This window comes from Callorhinchus milii, unplaced genomic scaffold (assembly GCF_018977255.1).
Source record: "Callorhinchus milii isolate IMCB2004 unplaced genomic scaffold, IMCB_Cmil_1.0 Scaffold6, whole genome shotgun sequence".
NCBI classification, from domain to species: Eukaryota; Metazoa; Chordata; class Chondrichthyes; order Chimaeriformes; family Callorhinchidae; genus Callorhinchus; species Callorhinchus milii.
The window spans coordinates 19,496,690-19,522,159 of NW_024704747.1; the positions used below are offsets into that span (position 1 = coordinate 19,496,690).

General features: G+C 39.8%; 1 protein-coding gene across 1 annotated transcript; it reads right to left on the bottom strand.

The window, feature by feature from the left end:
• Positions 1 to 20,581: 20,581 nt before the first annotated feature.
• Positions 20,582 to 24,670, bottom strand: LOC103182951 (gamma-crystallin S-1-like). The gene is made up of 3 exons (XM_007900152.1): positions 24,634 to 24,670; positions 21,627 to 21,892; positions 20,582 to 20,907 (listed from the first exon to the last, which is right to left on the bottom strand). Exons 1-3 carry the CDS (start codon positions 24,668 to 24,670, stop codon positions 20,632 to 20,634), a joined length of 579 nt encoding a protein of 192 aa, XP_007898343.1. The 3' UTR covers positions 20,582 to 20,631.
• Positions 24,671 to 25,470: the final 800 nt, after the last annotated feature.

Here is a 25,470-nt window from a genome sequence, read left to right on the forward strand (position 1 = left end):
CCTGTCAGTCAGAAGGTTGTGGGTCCAAGCCCCATATCGGTGCATTGAGTACTGGGGAAAAGTACACGTGTGAAGTATGCCCAACTGTGTGCACTTGAGCTCAAAGTTGCTGAGCTTGAGGAGCAGCTGGTGACACTCTGTCACATCCAGGAGGTTGAGGGGTTCCTGGACCACATGCTCCAGGACATAGCCACTCTACAGTCAGCAAGACAGAGTGAGGAAGGGAAGTGTGTGACTGTACATGGGGTGGTTGGAAAAGCAGCCAGGAGAAAGTGCAGGGATCCACTGAGAATTTTGTCAGCGCAGAGATATCAGGCATTGAATGCCTGTGATAAGGCCACCTAGTGACCACAAACTTATGAAATGTGTCCAAAGCACACTATTGAGCTTGATATTGAACAGATGACAAACACCCTTGAGAAATGCACTACCTAACCTTTATAATATATCAGAAACTTAGTGAGCTCAGAAAACTGTACAGAGTGCACTCAGCTCCAGATGATTCAGATACTGATTTACCAAATGATGGAGAGGAAATGAATGCAGGTACTGGGGATACTGAACAATAGGCTGTATCCAAAATAAGTGGAGTATTGGGATTAGCCATATTTTTGAATGTAATAGATAGACGGCTACAAGTAAAATGAGATAATGGAGTAGATTATACTCACAAGGGATACTTTGTACAATATCACCCGCAAGAAAATGACGAATATGAAATTGACCAGGACAATTCAAACTCAATTTTTGAGCAACTCTAGGACTGGGGTGAACAATATGAAACTCTTCAGCCAATTAGACACCACATTTTCTATCTCATTTTACAGACAATCTTTAGTGTGGACAACATGGGAAAGCAATATCTTTCTGATCCAAATCCTGATTCAAACTGATCCAGTAGGACTAGATGTGAGATTAGGGTTAAGGTGCACATTGAGGGAAGAATTGGCGTAGAAGAAATTATATCTTGACCTGAAGTGTTTTATGCTGACAATACACAACAAACCTTGAATCATGTTTCATCCTCTGCATTGGCTCCTCTTCTTTACAATCGCCTGCTAAAACATAAACTGGAGCATAGCTAGCAAGATATGAATTACATATTTCACTGTGAATTATCATATGACACTTTTCCCGATTTTTTTCAGCGACTAACATTTATTGTCCTTTTTGTTGGAAGAACGCCTATTTGGGAGCAGCATCATCATATGACATGTTTAGCTATCCTGCAATCTTTAGAAGCCACCGTGTACATTGGAGGGGAATTTTACAAGGGTCATTTACTAAGGAGCTAACAACAGACTGGAAACTGCCGTGTTTTTTGGTAAATCAACCTCAGCCTTCAGGAAGCACTGAAGGATATTCCCATTTCAATCACCATTCCTCATTATGGCCTTCCTGAGTGAGAAGGTTCACTGTGGGCTGGAATACTTCCCACTTGGTTTCTGTTAACTCTGCAGGCCAAAGCACAAATCGGGTTAGAGGTCTGCACTGGATAAGTAGTGTGAAGCTTGTCAGCCAGTGTTATTGACAACTTGTGCTGAATGATGAGCAGCTTTGAGGTGGACACTCAAACCCATTAGCAAATGCTCATGTCGGGCCTTGAAAACAGGGAAAGGGAGAACCAAGATATACTATTCTGTACATTGACAGCAAAAAAACTACTACTGAGGTCTTAAAGCTAAAAGTTATACGAGAGATCAAAGGGTCTGAACTCAAGAAGCTGCATGCCATCTTATTTTAGACATCAGTAATACCAGGCATCATTGATGAGTATCATTGATATGCAACTAGTTAATCCTCAAAGTGTTTTAAACCTTAACTTAGTTATAACTATAGTAGGAAAGTTGCAGGGAGGTCATATTTTTAAATTTGAATAAAAGTAGACAGTTTCACAGGTTGGATATATTCCAAGGGACCCTCAAAGAAGCATTCCTTGTTGGAACCTTGGGTGATCTACTATTGGATATGAATACTGTGTCATTAGTCACAGTGAAAATAAGACACAGATCTGATATTGAGTTACCTATTGACTACTATATATAAAAAAAATCTCTCAATCACTTTGCTCTTTTAGCTACTCTTTACAAATGCTTTTGTATTTTGAGACAAAGGAATGTAGATATGAGATGCATGTTCAAATCTGACAAAATACATGCACACTAGAAATGTATTGATGCAAACCCATGTGAAGGGCACTATATACAACAACAACAAGATTGCATTTATAGAGCGCCTTTCACGTCGGGAGGACGTCCCAAGGCGCTGGACAGTTGAGTCGGGACCCGAGCAGGGGGGAAGTGGTCAGGGTGAGGGGAGGGAAGGGAGCGAAGAGGGGGCAGAGAGTCGAGAGGGGAGCTGAAGGCACGGTTGAAGAGAACCGCAAGCAGCAATCATTAGAGGTGAACCTTTATCCAAGACTCAGACATCTGATGGCTGATAGAATTGAATAAAGGCATCACTTGCCTTTGAGACTGCTGTTGGAAGCTTGTTTAATGCAGGTTGTCTGTGCAGTGACTATCTGTGTCAGAGCTATTGACAAAATGATGCTACCTTTGATCCTAGTAAAAAGCTTTGTGGTCAACAATTAAATAAAATGTACCTTAGCCCTAGAGATTCTGAAAAATCAACTCTGCCCACAAATAACCTGGTTTAGAAAGTGACCCAACAGCTGTTTGGAAACATCTCTCCTGCACTGGTAGCAGCACTTGATGAACAAATCAATGAGTCTGTCAATTCATACAGCAGCTGAAAATTTTCGATTAAATCATTAACATGCTGCTTTCAGGCTTCACTTCCAATTCACAGTATTATTAAAGTACAGGGTAGCTTACAGAATGCATTCAGTGAAAGGGAGTTTATAATGATCTCCAATTCTGATAGGTCAAAAGACACAAAGTTGAACTTAATACCAGGATTCAATCTCTTGTCACTTCTGATACCTTTACTATTCAAGGTCTCAGACTGAAGCAGAACATTAAAAATTAGATATTACACAAAAATGCCTTATTAACTGTATTGCCTGCTATAGTACTGAGACATACAGACCAGGAGTTAATCTCTTCTGATACCCTAGGCCCAAAGTAAAGGGTATACCTCCTCCAACACAACAAGGCCATTTTTTAAAGTTTAAGCTCTAGGAATTGGAGATCACAGCAAATTTCCTGTAAATTTCATGCACCTATCAATTCAATTCGGCAGAACTTAATGTGGAAAAAAAATAAAATTCCCAAATGGCAAATAAAAAAAATTGCAACGTGAATTTTCTCAGAGTTTCTGTATTAAACCCTGAATAGCTAAATCCTTTGTCAATTCATTTTAATCTCATGTAACCCTTTTAGCCTTTAGCCTGCTGAAAATGCACTTGAAAGCGCATTATGAAGCAGACCAAGGTTAAAGAGGAATGTTGTTAAGTAAAGCTTTAGTTCCATTTGGTTGACTTTAGTGTCAGGGGATTAGATTTTCACAAGAACTATGATGTAATAGACCCATTTACCTACAATTATTTACACACAAAACACGATGGTCTAAATATAAATGACCACAACATATTTTGGCCAATCGCAAATAGAATTTATCTGAAAACATTCACAAAAATTAAAAAGAGAGAAGAGGAAACAAGGCAACATGTCTTCAGCTCACCGATACAGCAATGATCATAGCAGAACAGTAGTGCTTGTCTCAGTTGGTGATACTTTTACCTCTGAGTCAGAAGGTTGTAGGTTCCATCCCCACGTTGGTAATTTAAGTTGAAACGCTAATGCAATGCTGGGGGAGCACAGCATTGAGAGAGTATGTTATTATTAATAATTATTATTATTTTTCTTCTACTTTGCAAATGGAAAATAATCTTTTCCAGGAGCTGCTAATGTGATAAGGTTCCCATTTCACAAATGTATTAGACCAGTGCTAAATGAGGGTCCAACAAAAGCACCAGAGCCTATTAAGAACAGGTAGAGAAGACGAAGTGGCAAAGTGTTTGCATCAGACCTCATCTCATATCACCAAGCACTCAGCCAAACTCACACACACACTCAAGCTTCCTGAAAATGGAGGTTTTTATGGTAAAGTTGGTGTTGAAGGTGAAATGCAGGAGACAATTTCCACAAGGCAGCGTCCCCAAAGCCATCAAGTGAATGACCAATTTTATTTGGGGATTGCTAACCAGGACATGGGAGAAACTCGTCTTGTTTAATGTCTCTTTTGAAGGTTGTCACCACCAACAATGCAACCCCCACATGCCCCCCCACCGCCATCCCCTCAAGCACTGGATTGGAGTGTCAGCCTAGACTATGCGAGTTCAAAGTCGTGACGTGGGGTTTGAACCTGCAACCTTCTAACCCAGAGGAAAGAGTGATACAAACTGAGCCAGACTGAAATATGAAGGTTAATAGATAACCTTCACGTTTTGAGATGCAACACACACACACACACACAAATCATTCAGAATCATTGGAGTTTAGTTTTTGATCACATGTTTCACAAACAGCTGTTAATTCAGTTTACAAAAAGATTGACATCTTACCACAGATCTTTTCCAACTTCTCAGTTACTTGTGCTTCCAACAAAAACAATTCCCAAAAAAGATCCTTTATGGATGTTTCCATCACATTAATTGTGACTAAAACCCGGTTAGAATTGGACAAATGATGTAGTAAATTCCCCATTGCCAGTGTTTTGAGAATAGCACTTTGCTTATTCATTTCTGCTGCGGCTATTCAAGGACCACACTTGTTACATCACTCAGACTAGCGTTTCCATAGTGCTTGTGACCAACAGCACCATGGTAACTCCACAAGTTGAACCTTGAAACGATGCAGGAAAGAAAAGAAAACATTTTCAATTTAAGAGACTGATTCAGCAAATCAATGGAACTTTCAACCATTAATGAAGAATTAAGAAAACCAAAGGACTGTTATTTCTTCTTTCACTCAGTCAAGGTTCAGAAGCCTAGATTCTAGTGTCAAAATGGTCTCGGAGAATATTTATGCCACTGTCTTTAGTGTGCTGGGAACTTTTCTCTTTTTAGAAGCTTGAGCTGCAATTATTTCACTTCCACAGGACAATAAATGGATCCAAGTGCTCAACAAGTTCTACATTGCTATAAAATAGTAATGATATATCTTACATTTATTATAGCTCCTTTCACATCAGGAGAATGTCTCATAGTGCTTCACAGGACTTGGTGTAAAGTATATTAATTATATTTTGCAGGTGAATGCAACCTCTAATTTCTAAAAGCATTATCTCAGAACACAGCCATGAAGTGAATGATCAGTTTTATTTTATTTGCTGGATTGTTGTCAGGACTCCATTTGTAAAATATTGAGAAGTAGATATTAATGTTAATAATTTGTATGATTCGCATAGTGGTGAAAACATTCAAATGTTTCAAAGAGCTTCACACAATTGCTGAAAAATGTAGTGACTGTGTATTTGTAGCTAAACGCAGGAGCCATTTTGGACAAAGTAGGGTCCGTAACCAGTCACAAAGTAACTGATCAAGTTTACTTCCACAATGCTGGGAGAAACTCGCTTCTGTTTTTGAATAATACCATGGGATCTTAGCCTCCACCTGAGCAGGCAGACGTGACCAAGGCTAATGCTTCATTCAAAGGATACCTTGCAAATTGATACCCTATGTGGTAGGGAGGTCTCTTCTGATGGCTGATACAAAGTTAGCTCAGCAAGGAAAGGAGCGCAGATGTTACAGCAGAAGGCGAAAGGTAGAAAGGAACAGTCCCCTCCATAAGGCTGAGCTAATCTTGTTGATTCCACCACACCCAGTTAAAGCAAATCTGGGTAAACTCTTCACTCCAGTATTGCCAATGACAAGGCACCACTTTTCTTTATTGTATCTGGAAAATAGGTTTGCTATTGCTGCAAACTTATTGCTGCTTACAGATAGTTTACTGCAATCCTTTACATGAATATGGATTTGATTCCCAGTGGTATTGAACAATGCGCAGCAGAAAAAGCCACAATGGCTGCAGACTTACCAGCTGCTTAGACTGATTGATGAACATGATCTTTGCTCTATGACTCTACTCCTGCTCGTCGCAGACTTGATGACTGCAACACAAGAGCCCATATTCATCCATCTCTTCATGTAAATAGCATTATAAAGAGAGCAGCTGTCTGTATCCTGATATATACCCATTCTCCGGTGTTGCTTGCCAGCCTGTGCACTGTATCTCCTTGTCACCCTGCATCTCTTTGTTTCTGAGAGTTGCTTATGGTTAAATGTAGCTCTGATTCACTCTCACCACTTTTTCGTTTCACCTGAATCTGCTTAACTGAATCTGAGAAGAGCTCAGCGTCCTGCTGGGATTGAAATTCATTGAGGTGGGGGCGTAGGGGGGTGAAGCTGAGGTCTTTACTGAGGACGGATCATTCGGGATCAGGGAGTGGGAGTTCAGAGGGAATAGTGAAGATATGGCAAGGAGTGGGATTGGGGGAGGGGATGGGGTCAGAGGAAGGCAAAGGGGAGGAGGGGTCAGGAGAGGGGTTGGCATCCACGAGTCATTGAAATTTGTGATCCTTGCCATACTGCCCTTTCACCTCCTCCCATACCACTGTCCAGGGGCGCAAACACAGTTTTCAAGTGAGACAGCGATTTACGTGAAGAGCCATCAATGTAGTATCCACCAATCGATGAACAACTGGGTTCCTACTTATTGCTAGGTAAACAGAGGCATGTTGAGTAAGGAAACTTGCCCAACGTTTATCAATGATCAACGGCAAATCATTCTATAATGTGATTGAATCACAAATCGCTCTAACCTCTCAGACATAAAAACCCTGCATAAACTAATCACAAAACCCAGCTAATGTTACACTCCAGACGAGGGGCAGATTTAACACGCGTGGCCTCTTCATCTTATTCTAAACACACTGACAGTACCAGGTTTGATTTTAATGGTGTTTTGGCTTAAGATGAGGGAAATGAAATAAATCTGTCTATAAAGTAATTTTGCAATAGTTAAGTTCCTTTGGTACATTGATGCAAATCCTAAGAAGAGACAAGCATAGTTAGTGAGAAAGAGAGAGAAAAAAATCAGGTACTTCCTCATTCTCTCAAGTCACCATTACAAAAAGCACCACAATTTCAAGATCACCAACATCAACCTCAACTCCAAAGAGAGTGCATGAAAAATTTATTTTGCCTCTGGGTTATTTTTTAACAACAATTTTCTGTGTTAGCAGCTTAAGGTTTTAGAAGTGTGTGAGACAGCAATGTGTGGATGAGAATGAAACACAGAGACAAATATAATAGCCTTGGCAGACAGGTCTCATCAGTAGGACACTCAACCCTTCAGAGAGATCCCAGGAGACCTGAGTGAATTAGCAGTCATTCTTGCCTAACCTAAAGAACTACATTTTTTTGAAGAGTTAATGGAGGTGTGGGATTTGGACTATTGCAAATCGCACAGCAACCAAGCAGACCCTGCAGCCAAACCCTAACCAGAATGTTCAGGAGAGGAATGAGAGAATTCCTCTGCTCATTTTGCTGGGATAGAGAATTTGTTATTGAGGATGAACCCCACTTATTCTGCTTCATTTTGTTACGTGTCACTGATTTAACCACATGCCTTTAGAGACGATTAATGCAAGTTAGTTATTTCTACATTTCTTTTTATGTCTAACTAATCAATCACTACACTTACAGAACTTTGCAAGGCAGCTTGAAATGTTTCTGATGTTAAATCAAATAATATTCCTTGCATTTGATATAATGCCTTATCACGTCATTGAGACATCTCAAAGTGCTACACAGGATTTTGCTGTGAAGTGTAGTGGCTGTATTTGTAGATAAATACAGCAGCCAATTTGGGCCCAGCATTGTCCCACAAACAGCCATGAAATGAATCATGAATTTGATTTTATAAATGCAAGGATTATCATAGATATATATTCTATACAAGTGTTCAATTGCAATAATTTAAACTTGTGGTTTTCACGCTAGACATAGCAAATCTCCTTAAATCACAAGAGAGGTTCAGATGAAGAAAGTTCTTCTACCCATTGGATCTCATTCTTCCCACTCTACAATCTTCCCATTACAGAATCAAGCAATTTCTTAAATGATTCCAGGCTTTAACCTATTCCTGCACTCTCAATCCTCAACTACTAAATTTGCTCCATGAATTAAAATTTTTGTTCTTAATCCATCCAATTTAACTTTCCTCATCCCTATCTTAGAATTCCCTTCCTTACTTCAATTGCACTTTGGGATTTGAGGACTGCTTTAAAGAGGACATTTATTGAAGGGCATTTGGTTAGTCATCCTTGATAAATTGGAGATTGAGAAAAGCAAATTAAACTGCATTAGACTCTTGCTAACCAACCCTTAATAGATTACTTTCTCGGATTAGGTGAGAAGCCTTTGTCTCTTTAGGGAAAGAGAGTGTGCAGACCATGTGATGCAAATGTCCATGTATATGTGGAATTCCCAATAATTTGGTTTGGATACTCTAAAGCATGGTGTTGAGTTTGGTTTGTGTCAGAAATGTGGCTTCCCCCTGCCCTCAAATGCCGATCAATATACTGACAGAACTCAGTGTAATCTCTTCTACTCAATCTCCACCCCCGCGCACACATGTGCGCCCATAAACAGAATGTGAAATACAGTGTATAAACTTTTAGCTCATCTTTGAATCAACCATTCCCTGACTGTCCAGCGCCTTGGGACATCCTCCCAACTTGAAAGGCGCTATACAAATTGAATTTTTTATTGTATTGTAACAATGGTAAGGATTTAAGCTTCTGTTCTCATGATCTAAAATTACAATTACTTCCAAGAATCTTCAAAGCAAAACTTAAACACAACCAGAGAGAGAAAACACCTCTCTAAGGGTGAGAATTTAGACCCTAAATTGAAGTATTACATCCAGCTCATGTGGTTTCTGTATATCATGATACTATACAGGTTTTCGTACCCAATTCACCAGAGAGATCCGTCTCATTTATCAAACCGATGATGCTGAGCTCTGGATCAACATTCCTCATTCCAGAAAATAAGAACCCTTCTCCAATATTCTGGATTGAACAGCAACACTCATAGAGATGAACAATTTTCCAACAGAAGATTGAATATCTGACAATGATGCATTGCTAATACTAGAAATGGACCTACTGGCAGGCTATATGAGCTGTGAGTCATTCTGTAGTCACACGATTAATTAGGAACCTAACATTCATTTTTAAAATAAATTAAAATGTATAAACATTGTTAAGTTTAAACAACTAGGTAGACTGTTGGATCAGAATGCAGTATGTTTGATGTATTCAGTGCCCCACACATTGTTCTTATCCCTAACCATGAAAGTTACACCTTGCCTCAGGCTTCTATAATTCTCACAACAGACACATTCTGTGTCAGGATAACCCCCAACCCCATCATGAACCAGTTTCTCCCGTACTGTTACTGGAAAATGGAATGAACTGCCAGGGGGTAGCTGTCAGAGCAGAATTGATCAAGATATTTAAAAGGGGAGGGAGGGGGTGAGAAAGACATTAGATGGGCTTATTTGCTGGAAGAATATTCAAGGGTACGAGGAAATGCATCAGTCCACAGGGGACAAGAATGGTTAAGCTCTGCCCTCTTTTCTTGTTATGATATTGGACAGACCCCCTGCTTGGGTGAGGATCAATGGGATTTTCACACACTGACATATCTGCCTGCTATACAGTCCCTCAGGACACAACCTTCTCCAAACTAAAGGAAGTTGACGTGACAGTACTGAAGGTTTTTCCTAATAAATCAGAATTTATTCACGGAATCAGCCCAAGTCCACTGAAGGGTCAGAAGAGCAGAACAATCGATTAGCACTAATGACTGTTTTGTGGTTACCCGAGGTCTATTTATACCTCGCACACTGTGTTGTTGAGATCACTGCTGTTTTGCAGCTGAAGGCAACATCAATGCAGCAGCTAGTCAAAAGCAACGGACAAGACAATCATTAAAAGGCATTTTCAAAGAAGGCAAACAAATCTAATGATAATGTTAGTCAATAGATTTAAATCCATGCTGACTACAAGATATTTGTGTGCACCTTAACTTTAAGATGAGACCTTGCATTTGCAGAAGAGGTTTATGTCGTTGCCTAAAATCAGACACTCAGTTATACTGCAGTTTCCAGTTTGGCATAGGTACCTGTTTCACTGGACAGTGCCACAATGTCTCCTTATGCTATTCATGTGCAGCACTCCATTAACCAGGACCTAAAGGGTGATGAAATTTTAATCTCAGGGAAGAGTTGACCACCTTGTTTCTTGGCTGTTCAGTAATATTACTCAATCACTCAATGCACAACTGTTTGTGAGGCAATGCTGTGCACAATTGGCTGTTGTATTTTGCCCTCAAAATATACTGTCAATTCACTTGACAGTATATTCTGTGAAGCGCTTTGAGACATCTCAAAGACATTTCGCGCACAAATATACAGTCAATTCACTTTACAGTATATTCTGTGAAGGGCTTTGAGACGTCTAGAAGACGTGAAAAGCGCTAAATCAAATGCAAGGATTATTATTATTATAAAGCACTACATCAAATGCAAGGAATATTGTTATTATTATTAATAAACACCCAAAACTTGCCAGCCCAAAAGCCTGAGAACTCTTCAAGCTATAAATTTTAAACAGGTTGTTCCACAAAAGTTTTTTTTCACCTTGCATTTGATATAGCGCCTTTTCGTATGGTCAAGATGCCTCAAAGTGCTTCAGAGGATTTGTAAAGTAGTGTGACTGTGGTTAGCACCTGCAAAACAACAACAACAACTTGTCTCAGAGCACTTTACAGTAACGGATCCCAGGACTGAGCCAGGGGGAGGGGGAGTTACATTACACGATTGTCACTGCTGTCTAAGATACTGGTCCTTTGATAAAGAGCGTTTCTGATTTTAGATGGATTAATGTTACATTGAAGCGAACAAGGATTTCAGTTAATAATTCTCAATACAGTTACCGGTACGCTGTCTGGAGGAAAACAGCCATAGCGATTAGAAGGACCTGGATTTGATCCTGTTCCGTGCTCAATTAGCTGATCTCTGCCAGGATAGCACTTGAGGCTCTCAATGTCTCTGGGCTAGAGAGATGAAAAGTCAGCCAGGATTTTGGCTAACTGATCGCTATTCAGTGACCTCTGCTGCAAGTACTTGCTATCTGAGGGTCAAACCAGGCTTAGTTGTGATGTTCCTCTCTCTTTCCCCACCCCACCCCAACTAGATTTTTACACAGGGGGTGTTGGGAATGTGGAACTGTAGAGAGCTGTAATTGAAGCAAAAAGCATCATTGTATTTAAGAGTAAATTTAATGACACATAAGAGAAAAGGGATAGAGGAGTATAGAACAGGAAAATCGGAGGAGTAGAACAAGACACCATAATAGACTAGTTGGACCAAATGGCCTGTTTCTCTCTATGAAATTCTATGAATTACCAGCCTCATTCATTATCTAGGTTCTTGTAAGCAGAATGGTCACTCGTGTTGGGGGCTCAGTGGGAGTGGGAGCTTGTGGAGTCATGTACAGTATAAGTGCAAGTTCGGTCTGGTTTCCGCAGGATGTGGGGTGGAGGGAAGAGAGGAGAAATGGGAGGGGAAAATAGAAAATTATTTTTGACAGGAATTAAAAAGGAACAATTGTAAAATTTCAGTACATCAGGGATCACAAAATTCTAATCAGCTGCAGAGAGAGCTTGAAAGACCACTGTGGTAAGAAGGGAATCATTTTAGCTGAATTTCACTTAAACTAAAACAATGCAGTGCAGTGCTGGGATCACATAACACAAGCTGATTTTGAGCAGCTGCAATCTGGAGGATGTAGAGAGAGAAAGCGACTGCTATTAAATGCTTCACCTTTACACTCTGGCCTAAGCTGTACAGGAAGCAATTGTTGAATTACTTTCTTCACGAAAATGAAGAGTAGATCATTGTACATTGCTGAACAAGACAGATTGAACCCGCACCAGCAAAATACAACAAAGAGTGCTCAATATTAACTTCTAAACACCTGCCCAAATTCAACAAGGTGACCGTTCCCCAATGCTCAAACGGATGGATGTTAAATAATAATAATAATAATAATAATCCTTGCATTTGATGTAGCGCTTTTCACGTCAGGAGGACGTCCCAAAGCGCTTCACAGAACACACTGTAAAGTGAATTGACTGTATATTTGTGGGCGAACGCGGCAGCCAATTGCGCACAGCAATGTCCCACAAACAGTCATGGGTTGAAAATGACCAATTTATTATTGTTTTTGGTTTTGGAGGGATTATTATTAGGCTCTGTGTGGAGTAAGGAAACTTCCCCAAGGTTTCGCCCTGCCTGGAATTGAACTCGGGTCTCTCGCTTGCAAAGCGAGTGCTCAACCATTGAGCTACAGGACTCCACCTAAATACCTATTCCTCAAATAATTCCCAATGAAAGCTCATAGATCAAACGTGATGTCATATCTTAAAGCAATCAAAGAGCCTGAAATATATGTACCCTGGGCTTGACAGTCTCTGCTTGAAGTCTGTTTTACAAACAATTAATGTTGACAGGCAATGGGACTACAAAAGCAGTCAGAACCTAAGTGATGTCTATGATCCCAAGTGCAGTCAGAAAAAAATCTTGAAACATGAGCCACAAATAAACTATTGGCCTTTCAACTAAGGGCTTGCAAACATTTTCTATGAAACTGCAATAGAAGAGGTTCGTTTGGAGGAACTTGCTTGTTGGGAACCATATGATCTGGTACTAATTCATTCCTCATGCATTCTGTTGAAATGGAACAACTTAATCGAAGAAGATGGAAGGTTTCCTCCACAAATACTTGTCCCAATCGGACAATCCAACTTTATCTGAGGCACTGATAATGCCACAGTCAGTGAGAGGGAATTAAACTCAAGTCTTAGATGTTCAATGTTATATCTCTCAGATCCACTGGTGGCCACATCCACTTAAAAGCTATTGGTGGAAAATCAGACGGTATAGAGATTTAATCACAAATATAAATCAGCAGTCTAATGGACAACTTTATTTGGGATCAGTGAGAATCTGTGCTGCAGTAATTTACATTCCAGTCACAGAATATAAATGCATAATTCTCACAGGGTAACTCTCTGGTTTCAAATTGACAGATTGTAAGAGGTTATTATGTAGAACTGATCTGGATCTTGTTACACTGGAGATTGTGTGAGATAACGAGGAAACAGTCAAGGATGCATCGCTACTACTCCTTGAGGCAAAGTAAAAGAGGTAATACTCCCAAACAATTGCTCTTTGTCATAGTCAAGATCCAACTAAAACCTGCCAGAGTACATGTGCAATGACATTTTCACATTTGGTAACAAACATAGGCACATTTAGTAAGACAATTGCACTCACAAAAACAACATTAATATGAAATAATTTGATCCCTGTACACAAACCACTATTACCCTTCATTTGCACATCTGCAACTACAAAACCAGTCGCTACACGTTACTTGTGTAGTGCATAATTAGGTAACACACAAGAGTTCATCAGAGGAACAGCCTTTGGACTTGGGTTGAAAATCTTCTCTTTCTTCCAGAAGTAAAGCTCCAAAGTGATTTTTTTGGCAATCTTAATGCAAAATAATGGCTGCATTTCACAAACCCAGCTCATAACTTCAGTAACAACTTAGCCGTCTATGCACACAGAGACAGGCAACGCATGAAGCCACTTAAAGGCTGGAATTGGCCATGTTGAAAGGGCTATTAACATCATTATGTTCACCTGAATGCATTCGGTGTGATACTGGGTGCAAAGGGTGGGAAAATATTCAATTCCCTAATGAAACTAATAGGAAATAGGTTCAGAAAGGGAAATTATTTCTCCCAGACAGGACACATTTCATTTTTGTTCGTGTTGCTTTCACTCGAAGTACATAAAACAACCAGATTTGTTGAATGATACTTAATTACTCAAATAGTTCATGTGAGAAATGCATCTTACAACTACAGTATTGACAGGCTACTGGTGCTTGAAGCAAACTGAAAGGAAGCAGATATGCCCCCTAGTGCTGAATAATGCCGTGTATAACATCTTTCTCCTTTGAAAGGGGATTATTTTACAATAATCCCAACAAATCCTATTTAGAGATGTGCCTCACTTCCAATAATATCTTGCTTTTGCTTCCCCTTTCCATCTTGCCATTGGTCTTCTTGCTAGAACTCACATACAAATAATTACATTGTCAAAACCTCACAAAGGACTTGACAGGATTTACTGTTGAATATAGTGACTGTCTTTTATTAGTGAATGCACCAGCTAATTTGTGCACAGCAATGTCCACAAACTACCATGAAGTAAATAACCAATTTTATCTGGAGGATTATTGGTCCGGACACTAGGATAAATTCCCTTCTCTGTTTGAATACTACCTTTAACATCCACCTACACAGAGAAACTGGGACTTTGGTTTAATGTCTGATCCAAAGGAAAGCACCTCCAATGATACAATGCACTCCCAGCACTGCACTGGAGTGTCAGCCTGGACTATGAGCTCAAGTGAACATTGGTTCCTGATTATAATAAGAGCAAAAGCAATTTGGAATGTTGAAGAAGCCCAAACTTTGTTGGTATAAAGAAATGAGCACCAATTAATTGAGTTTTCTGATCAGCAGCACTTGAACAGTTAACAATGAGAGAATCTTGTGCTGGAGATGGGACTTCATAACTAGTAGATTTATTGTGCATTCCAAAAACTGGAGCATTCACCCTCAAAAGCTGCCAATTTCTTGCAAAGGGAAATCTTTCACTTAATGCATTTTTGTCATGGAAAAAGTAATTGTGCTGCACTATGTGTCATGGATGTGCTTAATAGGGGAATGATGTTGAGAATTAGGAAGATTGCGGTCTCCCTATATTTTATACTCCACCATCTATTAACCTCCCTGGAAAGTGGCGAGGATTACTTATCACAAATTGCTTTCCTTTCTAGCCTGCTCTGTTCATTCATTCAGCTAGAGGATGATTGAAATATGCTGCAATTTATGCTCCGCTGTGATACAGACTACAAAATCATTCTTGAACCACAATGTATTGTATAATGAGCTCAAGCAATGCTCATTTTCAACTATAAATCTTCAATGAAGTTCCAATACCCTAATAAAACATGTCAAATATCTGTCCGCAATGTTGTTCTCTCCCCTTGCCCCAACCCTTGCCGAGGTGGATACAATTCCTCAAACACAATGTTATTTTAATATTGTTGCAGTACATCCCATCAAACTATGTTCATAACAGATGCACCTAGACACCAATAATTTCTAAAGAACCAGGAGCATGGAAAACTAGTCTAAAAATGTAAATTGGCACAGAAAGCTCATTTCTTTCTTTCCAGTGGAAATAAGGGCAGCTAATTTTTGCTTTGACGAACAGGCTGGAGATACTGATGTCAACCACAGCTGTTTTTGATTTCCTTTCGGCAACATTCCTGCATTTAAACTGTACATGAAATTGACATGCGCTTTTCTGAAATGGTAACATTCAAAGGTCAAGATGGGGTGGGGGAGGCAAAGGGTAATAAAAGGAAAGGAAACATATTAAGAAGACTTTGCAAACTCAATGAAGATTATTTGTGTGACGCAGTAAACTTAAATCTTGCACAGATGTCCCATTTAAAATAACACTAAACTACTGGAGAAATGTGACCCTTCATTGCCATATTTGTCATATACTGGATTTGCTTCGCAGGTTGAGTGATTTTTGTACTTTTTGCCTATTTAATGCCTTGTGGTCCACTTTCCCAGCAATGAGGTGAACCTTTGGAAGGGAAGGAATCCACTGTGTCCAATTCATACCAATTGAAGAAACAGTTGGACAGGTATTTAATACAATACCAGAAAAAATAACTGGTGAAAATCCAGTTACTGAGCAGATTCATTGATTTAATGAGGACAAACTAAATAAAATGTAACATATTATTTCATCAAAGTGGTAAAGACTTGGTATAAGAATATAATAATAAGGATCCTTGCATTTGCTATAGGGCCTTATCACGTCATTGAGACGTCTTAAAGAACTTTGCAGGATATACTGTAAAGTGATGTAACTGTGTGTATTTTGTGGGCGAATGTGGCAGTCAATTTGAGCACAGCAATGCCCCACAAACAGCCATGAGTTAACGACCAATTTTATTTGGAAGATTGTTGGTCAGGACACCAGGAGAAAGAGCTCAGTGAATCTAGGCATCAAATAAAGCACACAATTCACACAGATTCCAACTTCTACCTGCCATTCATCATATGCCCATTGGATTTGGGCTGCCAAAATGTTGATGCTGCATTTTATGCTTCTTTAAGGGGCTTTCTATAAGACCCCTTCATTCACCTCTTTATTATCTTCTCTTATAATATTATATCAGTTTGATATTATGCACTCTCCTTTAATCATGCATATGTGATAGAGCAGAAGATGTATTACATAGAAGCTTTCCATTCAGTGCATTTGTTGATGGGAGTGTTGTTACAAAGGGAATGGTTGTTGTTTTGTCCACAATTTTCCACAGCACTGGGACTGAGGGGAAGCAGTTGCCACTAGTTTAAAAATGCATTACATTCAGGATGCCCATTTAGAGATTGAAAACATTTACTCGGAATAGGTGTTCAAAACATCAGAGAGTTGAAAAATGCAGCCCAAGCTACAGAGGATATTTCTTCCACAGGATCATATCCTTGCAGGGCAGATAGATATTAACTGAATTTTTCATTCACTTTGTGGTCAATTAAGCTTCCGAGGGAGAACATTAATTAAGTTCTGCCCAAACAGCTGCAGGCTTGTTAAATCCACCCAACCTCAATTCAAAGCGGTCGTTGCTTTTAACCATAAAGTTGTTCCGAGTGAGCACAGAGAAAAAACAGCTTCATCTCTTAATGCAATTCTCATTAAGAGAATAAACCTTCTGATCATCCTGACGAGCTGGTACCTCTGACGTGGCTGAAATAGGTTTAAACCATGGTCTGCTCCTGTTCAGATGAACTTGAAAGACCCCATGGGGCTATTCGAAAAGAGCGGCGGTTTCTCCACAGTGTCTTGGCCAGCAATCCTCCCGATAAAACATTGGTCATTCACCCATGGCTGTTTGTGGGACATTGCTGGGTGAACGTTGGCTGCTGAACTCTCCCACAAAATGCACAGTCACTCCACTCTATAGCATTTATCCACAAAACACTTTCAAACATTTTGACGTTGTAGGGCCAAATGAAAGGATTATTACTTTTTACTGTTATAAATAATTACTTAAAAGCAAAACACATAATGGAGAATATTCTTAATTAAAAATGAAATGGGCGATCAATTAATCTGGAGGATTATTGGCCAGGGCACTTGGAGAAATTCCCTTCTTTTAGTGAATAATGTCATGGCTTCTTCAACACCAGAAACATAATAATAAAGAGCAGAAGAAGCTATTCGACAGTTCTTCAGAATGCTATCCAGTGTGAAGGGCACCATAGAAATGCAAGTTGTGATAATAGTTCACAAACTCTCCAACACATTATCCAGTGAAAGGTCAGTTAGTGTTATCGAGTGCTAGTTTTGCTTTCAATACTGATGCTCTGGATGGTTGCCTTTACCTCCCAGAACTGTGGAGACTCCTGTATTACGTAGGGTGGTGTGTATTGACTGAGTTTATGCAAGGGGACAAGAAATGAGATGGGCTGCAATGACCCTGGAGGTTGAAGAGTCTGCTATCAGTCACTCTCTAACCTCAGTTATGAAGAACAGTCTCTTGGTCAACGATGCTTGTCCTTTAGGATTATCCTGGCATTCATCATTTGCTTTGGGAATGTTAAGAGCAAAATTGGGAATAAACATGTCTATTATGTAGAAACATTTCAGTTCAAGTAATAAGAACAAGCAATTCCTTCTGAATTAATGAACTGCAAGTGGTTCCACTGGCTCCAGGGTTGAATATATATAATAGTACAATACTGTGCTGTAATCCTCAATCAGTATTTGACTGCTGAACCTAAATATGAATTGTATTTGTTCAAATTGTGTTGCGGTTCTCGTGCTCTGTACACAGAGGGCAGTGTGGTACTGTGGCTGACTGTGGCTGAAATAGGGTTAAATCGAGGTCTGTGCCTCTTCAGGTGGATGGTAAAGACCTATTCGAAAAAGAGAAGGGAGTTTCCTTGCTAAATCACTCTCTCTTATTATTTCCCCATTCTCCATAATGTTTTTGTCTTGTGAAAAATAATTCAGCACCATCTAGATCTATGGGATGTGATATTAGTAGGGTCCTCAAGAACTGCTGAATTAACAATGAGGTTTCGGGGATTCAGATTGCACTTCACTAGTGCAAGGTGTGAATCGCACACTTCGTGCAACCCACATGTGTTATTTTGCCACTGCCAAGCCCCACTCTTTATAGTTTCAAATTGAGCTATTAGTTTTCGAGAGCGCTGGCAACAGTGTAATTGTTTTGGATTGCAATCTGGAACCCAACTCCAACAGCAAAAGCTTGTGGCCTTTATCATGTGTTTGAGCCCAAAATGAGGCTGCAGCCTTGAAAATACTCCTAGGTTTGTGCGTGTGTGCGTTTTTTATATGATTTTGAAGTACACACTGTGCAGTTTGCAGTGCTTAAATTGTTAGTGATCAATGCACCTAGTTAATCATCCTGGTTATATCACACAAAGCTGTCGTTCGTACTTGTGAGAGATGCCGGCTTAGTCATTGGCAAGAGCCCTTCAATTTCACCAACTGCGTTGACCGCTCACAGACGTACACAGCACAACTAAGTGAAATTACGTTTCTCATGGTGCACAGATCCTAGCTTTTTAATCCCCGTTCCCCCAGTTGGCCACCAAGAGAGTAACTGGCTGCAAAAGCTGAGTTCTCCCTTCATCACACCAGCAAAATAAATGCTGTAGCTGTATCTGGTGTATCTAATGCTATGGAATTCTACCATGAAACAATACAGCTTGAATAAGTGTTTTGAGGGCCATCAGAATTGCTTTGACAACTTTCAGCAGTCAATTTTGAAATTATCCCCAAATATTTTACTTTTTCTGCTTCCTATGAGAAAATCATCATATCCGAGTTTAATAATTGTGACCTATTTTAGACTCATTTTCCCTAAAGGTGTATGAATTTTACACTTTGAATTCTCGTTGTTGTTACCACCTGGAAGGGTGGTTGAAGCCTGCACCCTGTTCTTTTGCAAACCAGCTTGATTTTATAATGGGAAGAATGTATGTTGGGATCAAATGGGCCGAAGGGTCTCTTCATACAAGAGTCTCCGTGCCTTCAGCTCCCTTCTCGACTCTCTACCCCCTCCTCGCTCCCTCCCTTCCCTCCCCTCACCCTGACCATTTCCCCCCTGCTCGGGTCCTGACCCAACTGTCCAACACCTTGGGACGTCCTCCCGAAACGAAATCTTGTTGTTGTTGTTGTTGTTAATTCCTGTTTATGTCCTTCGTGATTGAATTGCGTTATGTATATATATTCCCAAACCAGCTGTGGCTTCCTGCCACTCAGCAAACATAATGCCTTGGAAAATCTCCTTTAAAAATATATATATTTTTAGATTTCTGACGTCCTTTACATAAAGCAGCATTTCCCTTTTCCCATGGATTGCTGAAATGCCACACTGTCAAAACAAGCTTTCAGCTGCTAATAGTTTCCAGATTTACCCTGGTTTGTACTTGTGTATATTTAACAAAAATACACATATATATATATAAACTAGCTGCGCATTTGACAATGACTTGAGAATTGAAAAATGCTTTCCAATTTGCTGTGCGTACGAGATGCACTTACGACTACAAGCAGACTTTGAGATCATTAATGCTTTCTTTTTCTGGTGTTATTTCGGGATCGACAACCAGATTACATCACAAGGTTACAAGGATAATCTTGCACGAACTGTAATACGAAAAAACAATTTAATCCTCTGGTGTGAGATAAACCTTCACTGTCTTCATAAATTTATACAAAAAAGAAGCAGATTGGAGAAAGCTTTGAAGTCTTCTTGCTTTTCTGAAGGGGGGCGGGTGGCACTGAATAATAGACATGGGACATGGTACTACTGGAGGACAAATTAGCTGATATAGTAATAAAGTATGAGCACAGATTTGCGGAAGAATCAAAATAATGAATATTTCAGTTCTGCTTCCTGCTACTATTTTTCGGGGTGGGAGGGAGGGAGGGGGAAGAGTTTTGCTTTAGTTGGAATGAAAACATCTCCATCCTCTGACAGGGCTCTCCTTTCCCCTCCAATTCTCAATCACATCCAGTTCATAGCAGAGGAACATCAAGAAACAATAACAGGAGGAAGCCATTCAGCCCACCTAGCCTGTTTTTGGCAGATCTTTTCAACCCAATGTCCAACCTTTTCCTATACCCTTGAATACATCTATCACCCTGTATATGTCTCTTTTAAACATTTCTATTAATTCCCCCTCTACAGCTTTCTGGGGCAGAGCATTCCAGTGGAACCAATTGAAATTTACTTACATGCAGAGGAAGGCCACTTGGCCCATTTTCACAACACTTTGTGTGAAGAAGCACAAACAAAATCAACAAGAAAATACTTAAAGCGAAATGATGTCTGAAATCTACTTTTATTTTCTGCTATTTGCTTTTTAATGGATATCCATGAGGTTTAAGAAGTTTAGAAGTCTGTGATACGACGGAAAGCACCAACTGTGGCTCCGCTTGCTCCCCAATCACTGAATCGCTTGTATTCCCCAGGTCTAAGGAAGTACTGTTTGCCTTTGTAGTTGGGATGTTCGTAGAAGGTCCAGTAGCCATCCATTACATGGCAGGAGTGGATGTCGTGGTGGCGGAATCGTTCGTACACAGATGGGCAGTCATCCAGAAACTCCATCATGGACCCTCCCAATTCAGCTCTCTCGTAAACCTTTATTTTGTACGATGCCCCGCTAGTCTGTGAAATGAAGCAAAGTGTTTTCACTTAATATAAAATATGATACATTATCCTCCCCACTGGCACTCGAGGCCACAGCATTGTTCTCTGAAGGTCACAGAGGATGGATGTACTGTTTTTTTGTTGCCTATTCAACTTAACTACCTAACTCTTAAACCACATCATTAAAGAATTCCATTTTCCCTAGCCTTCTCCCATCCACCCCAAACCTACTAACTGACACTGGGTTTTGGTTCCATCAGGGCCATTGGTTCTCTGATACCCAGTCAAGTGGCTATTCAGGTTAGAGTCAATGTGAGCTAAGATCGTGAATGTCATGGCCTTTTCGACTTTTCGAATGTCGTCACAGCCAAATCCAACCCTGTTCTCATCCACCATTTGCCAGCAGTGATCACTGGATAACAATGTGAATATTTGGATGAATTTTCCATTCCACAGCCAAGGGAGAGCTGGGACCTAACTCAGAACATACTTTGCATTGAACCTGAGAGGTTCCTGGTTTACAGGGCTTGGTATTGCAACTCTGTGAATCAAAGGGGAATTATTTCCCTATAGTAATGCTCAAAATACATTTTAAGGATACGTTTTGTGTATATTGATTAAGTTAGCTTTGGTTTACACAACAAAGTGCAAACTTTATGGGCAATAATAAAATGTGAACTTAAAGTATTGGCTGGTAAAATAAGGACACATGTGAATAATTATATCAGTTCACTTACATAGTTGTACACCCGGCATGATCTGATGCTATCATTAAAGCCCATCCAGCGCTGGTACTCAGGATACTCTCCCCTGGTCAGCACATACTGGTATCCCATGTAATTGGGTTTCTCGTACAGAACCCAACAGGCACTGTCGAGGCGGATGGAGTTACAGCGGCTGAAGTATGACTGCAGGTCGGCACAGTCAGTGCTGCACTCATAGCGTCGACCCTGGAAGTTCTTGTCCTCGTAGAAGATGACCTGCAGGATTATAAAGCTGTTAGCTAAATTGAAGCACAACCGGATTGAATAGTGAAACACTTCACAGAAAAGGAATGATTCTTACCTTAGCCATTTTGATGACAATCCCTAAGTTGCAGCCGTGTGCCACAGTTAGAAGAGGCAGCCTTTTATACACCAAAAGTTTGTTATTTTATCAAAGAATTCGAAAACTTTTTCCAATTCAGCAGATTCCTCCGTGACATGTCTTGCACTCTTTGCTGGCAAACACTTGACTTATTGATGCATGAAGTACAGACCAAGTACCAGTGTTTGTTCAGTGGATTTAGACATCCACCCACAGACAGTCACCATGAGAGGCTACAAAGGCAACACCGTTTTCTACTTTCATTTAAAATATCAAGCTCACGAATAAATGGAAAATAATTTTGTTTGAAGCTGTTGATTTTCGTTGCACACATTAAACAAAGTAAAACATTGAGGAGGTTTTGAATGCTGATCCTTTTTTGTTTTAAGAATGAAAATTTATTTTTATATTGGATAAGCATGAAGTCACAGTAATTATATCTTTTTGTAGTTTACAGTAATATGTGAAGGATTGTGAACTTTGAACTCTCGATTTTGAGCTCACAGTCTAGGATAACAAACCAATATTGTGTTGGGGGCATGATCCATTGCTGGAGGTGCCTTCTTTCCAATGAAATGTTCAGCCGAGGTCCCATCTGCCTAGTCAGGTGGACGTTAAAGATCCCATAGTACGACTCAAAAAGAGAAGGGAGTTTTTCCTGGTGTCCTGGCCAACAATTGGGCATTCACTTCATTACTGTTTGTGGAACATTACTGTGTGCAAATTGACTGCTGCGTCCACCCACAAAATACTCCGTTTCTACACTTTACAACAAATGCAGTGAAATACGTTGAGACATCCTCCTGCTGCGAAAGGTGTTATAACAAAAGCAAGGATTATTAGAAAGTTACTATTTGGGCTGATTATGATGGACTGATATTGCTATTTACCACTTCAGATGATTGACTGCAACTGGGCCATTCATCAATTGCTGACATGTTGCACAACTGCACAATGAATGACCTTTCGTCACTTTTATATCTAAAAATAAAAAGCGTGAAGTCATTAAAGTTAACAGATGAAAGATAAATCTAATCACTGGCAGCATTTCCTGTACATTTTTATATGCGGTAAATCTTCAGTCACTGAACCATTCATTGAACACTTCTACAAAATGGTTTTGCTGAAAATCCTTACCAGAAGGAACTGCTCAGGACAGAAACTGAAGGTAGGAACGGTTTAAAAGTGCTCGAGAACAGATCGGTTCCCCATTTCCCTTCACCTATTGCTAAATATGACATTTGTTTAGTGTATGATTGATCGCAAAGGCTGCTTTCACACACTTCCTTGCAAACTATTACAGTAAAACAAGAGCAGCAAATTTCAGGAATGTCATTGTTTGTAAATACTGGGTTTTGGCTGAAAGTCCTGAAAGGCCTTATAATCGTTTTCATATATTGTTGCCAAAATGCAGCAGTTACAACAACAACTTGCATTTATATAGCACCTTTCACATGGTAGTGTCTTGGAGCGCTTAATAGTGGCGGAGCCTAATGATAAACCGGGGGGATGGAGGAGATGACCGTAAGCGTGGTTGAAGAGGAAGGTCTTTAGTCGTGATCTAAGGAGGGGGCACGGCAGAATTTAATTGGAAAGCGTTCCAAAGCTTTGGTGCATAGAGGCTGAAAATTTTGAAATTTGCTGTTCTTGTTTTACAGTAATTTTTCCATGTTAATCCTGTCGTCATCCCCAGACCTGCTCTTTCAGCTGACAAGGTTGGGTTGACAACACAAGGGTCAAAGGCATTGACAAAGAGAGTTAAAGATGTTCACTACTAGCACTACACAGCATAATAAATTGATGTTTATTTTAATGTATGTTACAATACGTTTAAAAACATCAAATCAGTCTAGAAGAATTGTCCATACCAAAGTTAGGCAAAGACAGATGCTGAACAACAATTTCTGCTTGAAAATATAGCCATATAATTAGTAATAGTACCCAATTGTGCAGATCGCTGAAACAAATGAAGCCCATTGGCATCTGCCTCTCAGCCTGGACTAATTGGTGTGTGTTGTGTGTGTTACTAGTGACCGGAGAGGTGGATAACAACAAAATCAGCAACTTGTCCCAATGTTGTGCCTTTCTTGTTAAAGATCCTCTCAAAGCTTACTGAATGTTTCTATTACTCCTTTAATATAGTGAGGGACAGCAATTTGCCTAACTCCTGAGTGTCTTATTTGTTGATCTGCAGACACAGTGATTGAGAGTATTCGTACCCATCACTGCCAATGGTGCCCATCAATGTCATTGGTGTGTAATCCTAACTGCTGGACTGTCGATGTAGGTCTTTATGGATTAACTAGCACTGTTCAGTCATAGCCTCCAAGTTAGTATTAGTGAAACGGCTTCTCATGCACTGTTCCTCTACTATGGCCAGGGCAGCTCATTCTATTATGATACATCTGCTGCCTGTCTACAAGCTTTTATCCTCATTACACTGCAGAAATATTTCCTCTCCACTATGATAAACCTGCCAAAATAGCCAATACACCCAAGCTCTTCAGCAGAACACATTTCTATACCATTCACTTTGGTTAAACTCACTAACACAAGATCTAACCCAGAACCATACAAATTTACAGTACAGACATAGGTCATTCACCTATCATGACTATGCTGGTTCTTTTCCACAGCAATCCATTCAGACCCATTTACCTTCCTTTTCCTTATTAACCTTTTCCCCATTTCCCATTAATCTACTTTTCAATGTACCTTCTGCAACTGTGAAATAATTTCCTCCTCATCAGCATGTGACAATGACTTAACAAGCTGAAATGGCCTTTTTTCCTCACTTTTCATTCAAGGTTTTAAATGAGTTTCCTGAAAGGTAATAATAAACATTCAAAAATTCATTCATTAGTGCTAAGGACCAGCAATTTATTAGTACTGTCTCTTGCTTTGATTTTACACGTCTACACGTTTTTGCTAAAAACAGTGAACTCTGGAATGTCAGGCCCTATGTTTAACATGTCCCTCTCATTCATGCCTCAATCAAGAAATTCTATGAAGAAAAACATTTTTAGAACAAAACAGTTTGTACAATATGATTTGAGCCCAGTATAAAAAATGCTATTGCTATCACAAAGGATGACTGAAGAAAATTGACAACTTTTCTAGTGAAGTACATGCTTTTGAAAGTGAACAGGAATTTCAGTTTAAGTCAATCCCAAAGCAGTTTTGTACAGGTTATGCTTTGCATGAAAAATAGAGTTAGAGGTGCTCGACTGATCAAAGGCCTCCACATTCCTTGCAGAAATACGTCTGTTCCATTGATCCATCATAATGAATTGATTTAACATTCCTGGCCGTACAGTACCATGCGTCTTCCAGTACATGTCAGGCCAGACACGAGCAGGTCTATTGTTCTTCTGCCAGTACAATGTAAGGGCTGACATTCTCTTGTCTGGTCAAGCCACAGCTGCTGGCGTTTACTTTGAAGAGGGAGCATGCTTTTCTCCGATGTGCAAAGTAGCATGGCATGCATTGGTGTTT

Coding starts and splice junctions, on each gene's coding strand:
- LOC103182951 (XM_007900152.1), bottom strand. CDS start 24,670: ATGGGAAATGGGGAAAAGGTTAATAAGGAAAAGGAAG. Junction 21,893..24,633: donor GGTTAATAAGGAAAAGGAAG/GTAAATGGGTCT, acceptor GCTTCAATTTAG/CTAACAGCTTTATAATCCTG. Junction 20,908..21,626: donor CATGCCGGGTGTACAACTAT/GTAAGTGAACTG, acceptor TTCATTTCACAG/ACTAGCGGGGCATCGTACAA.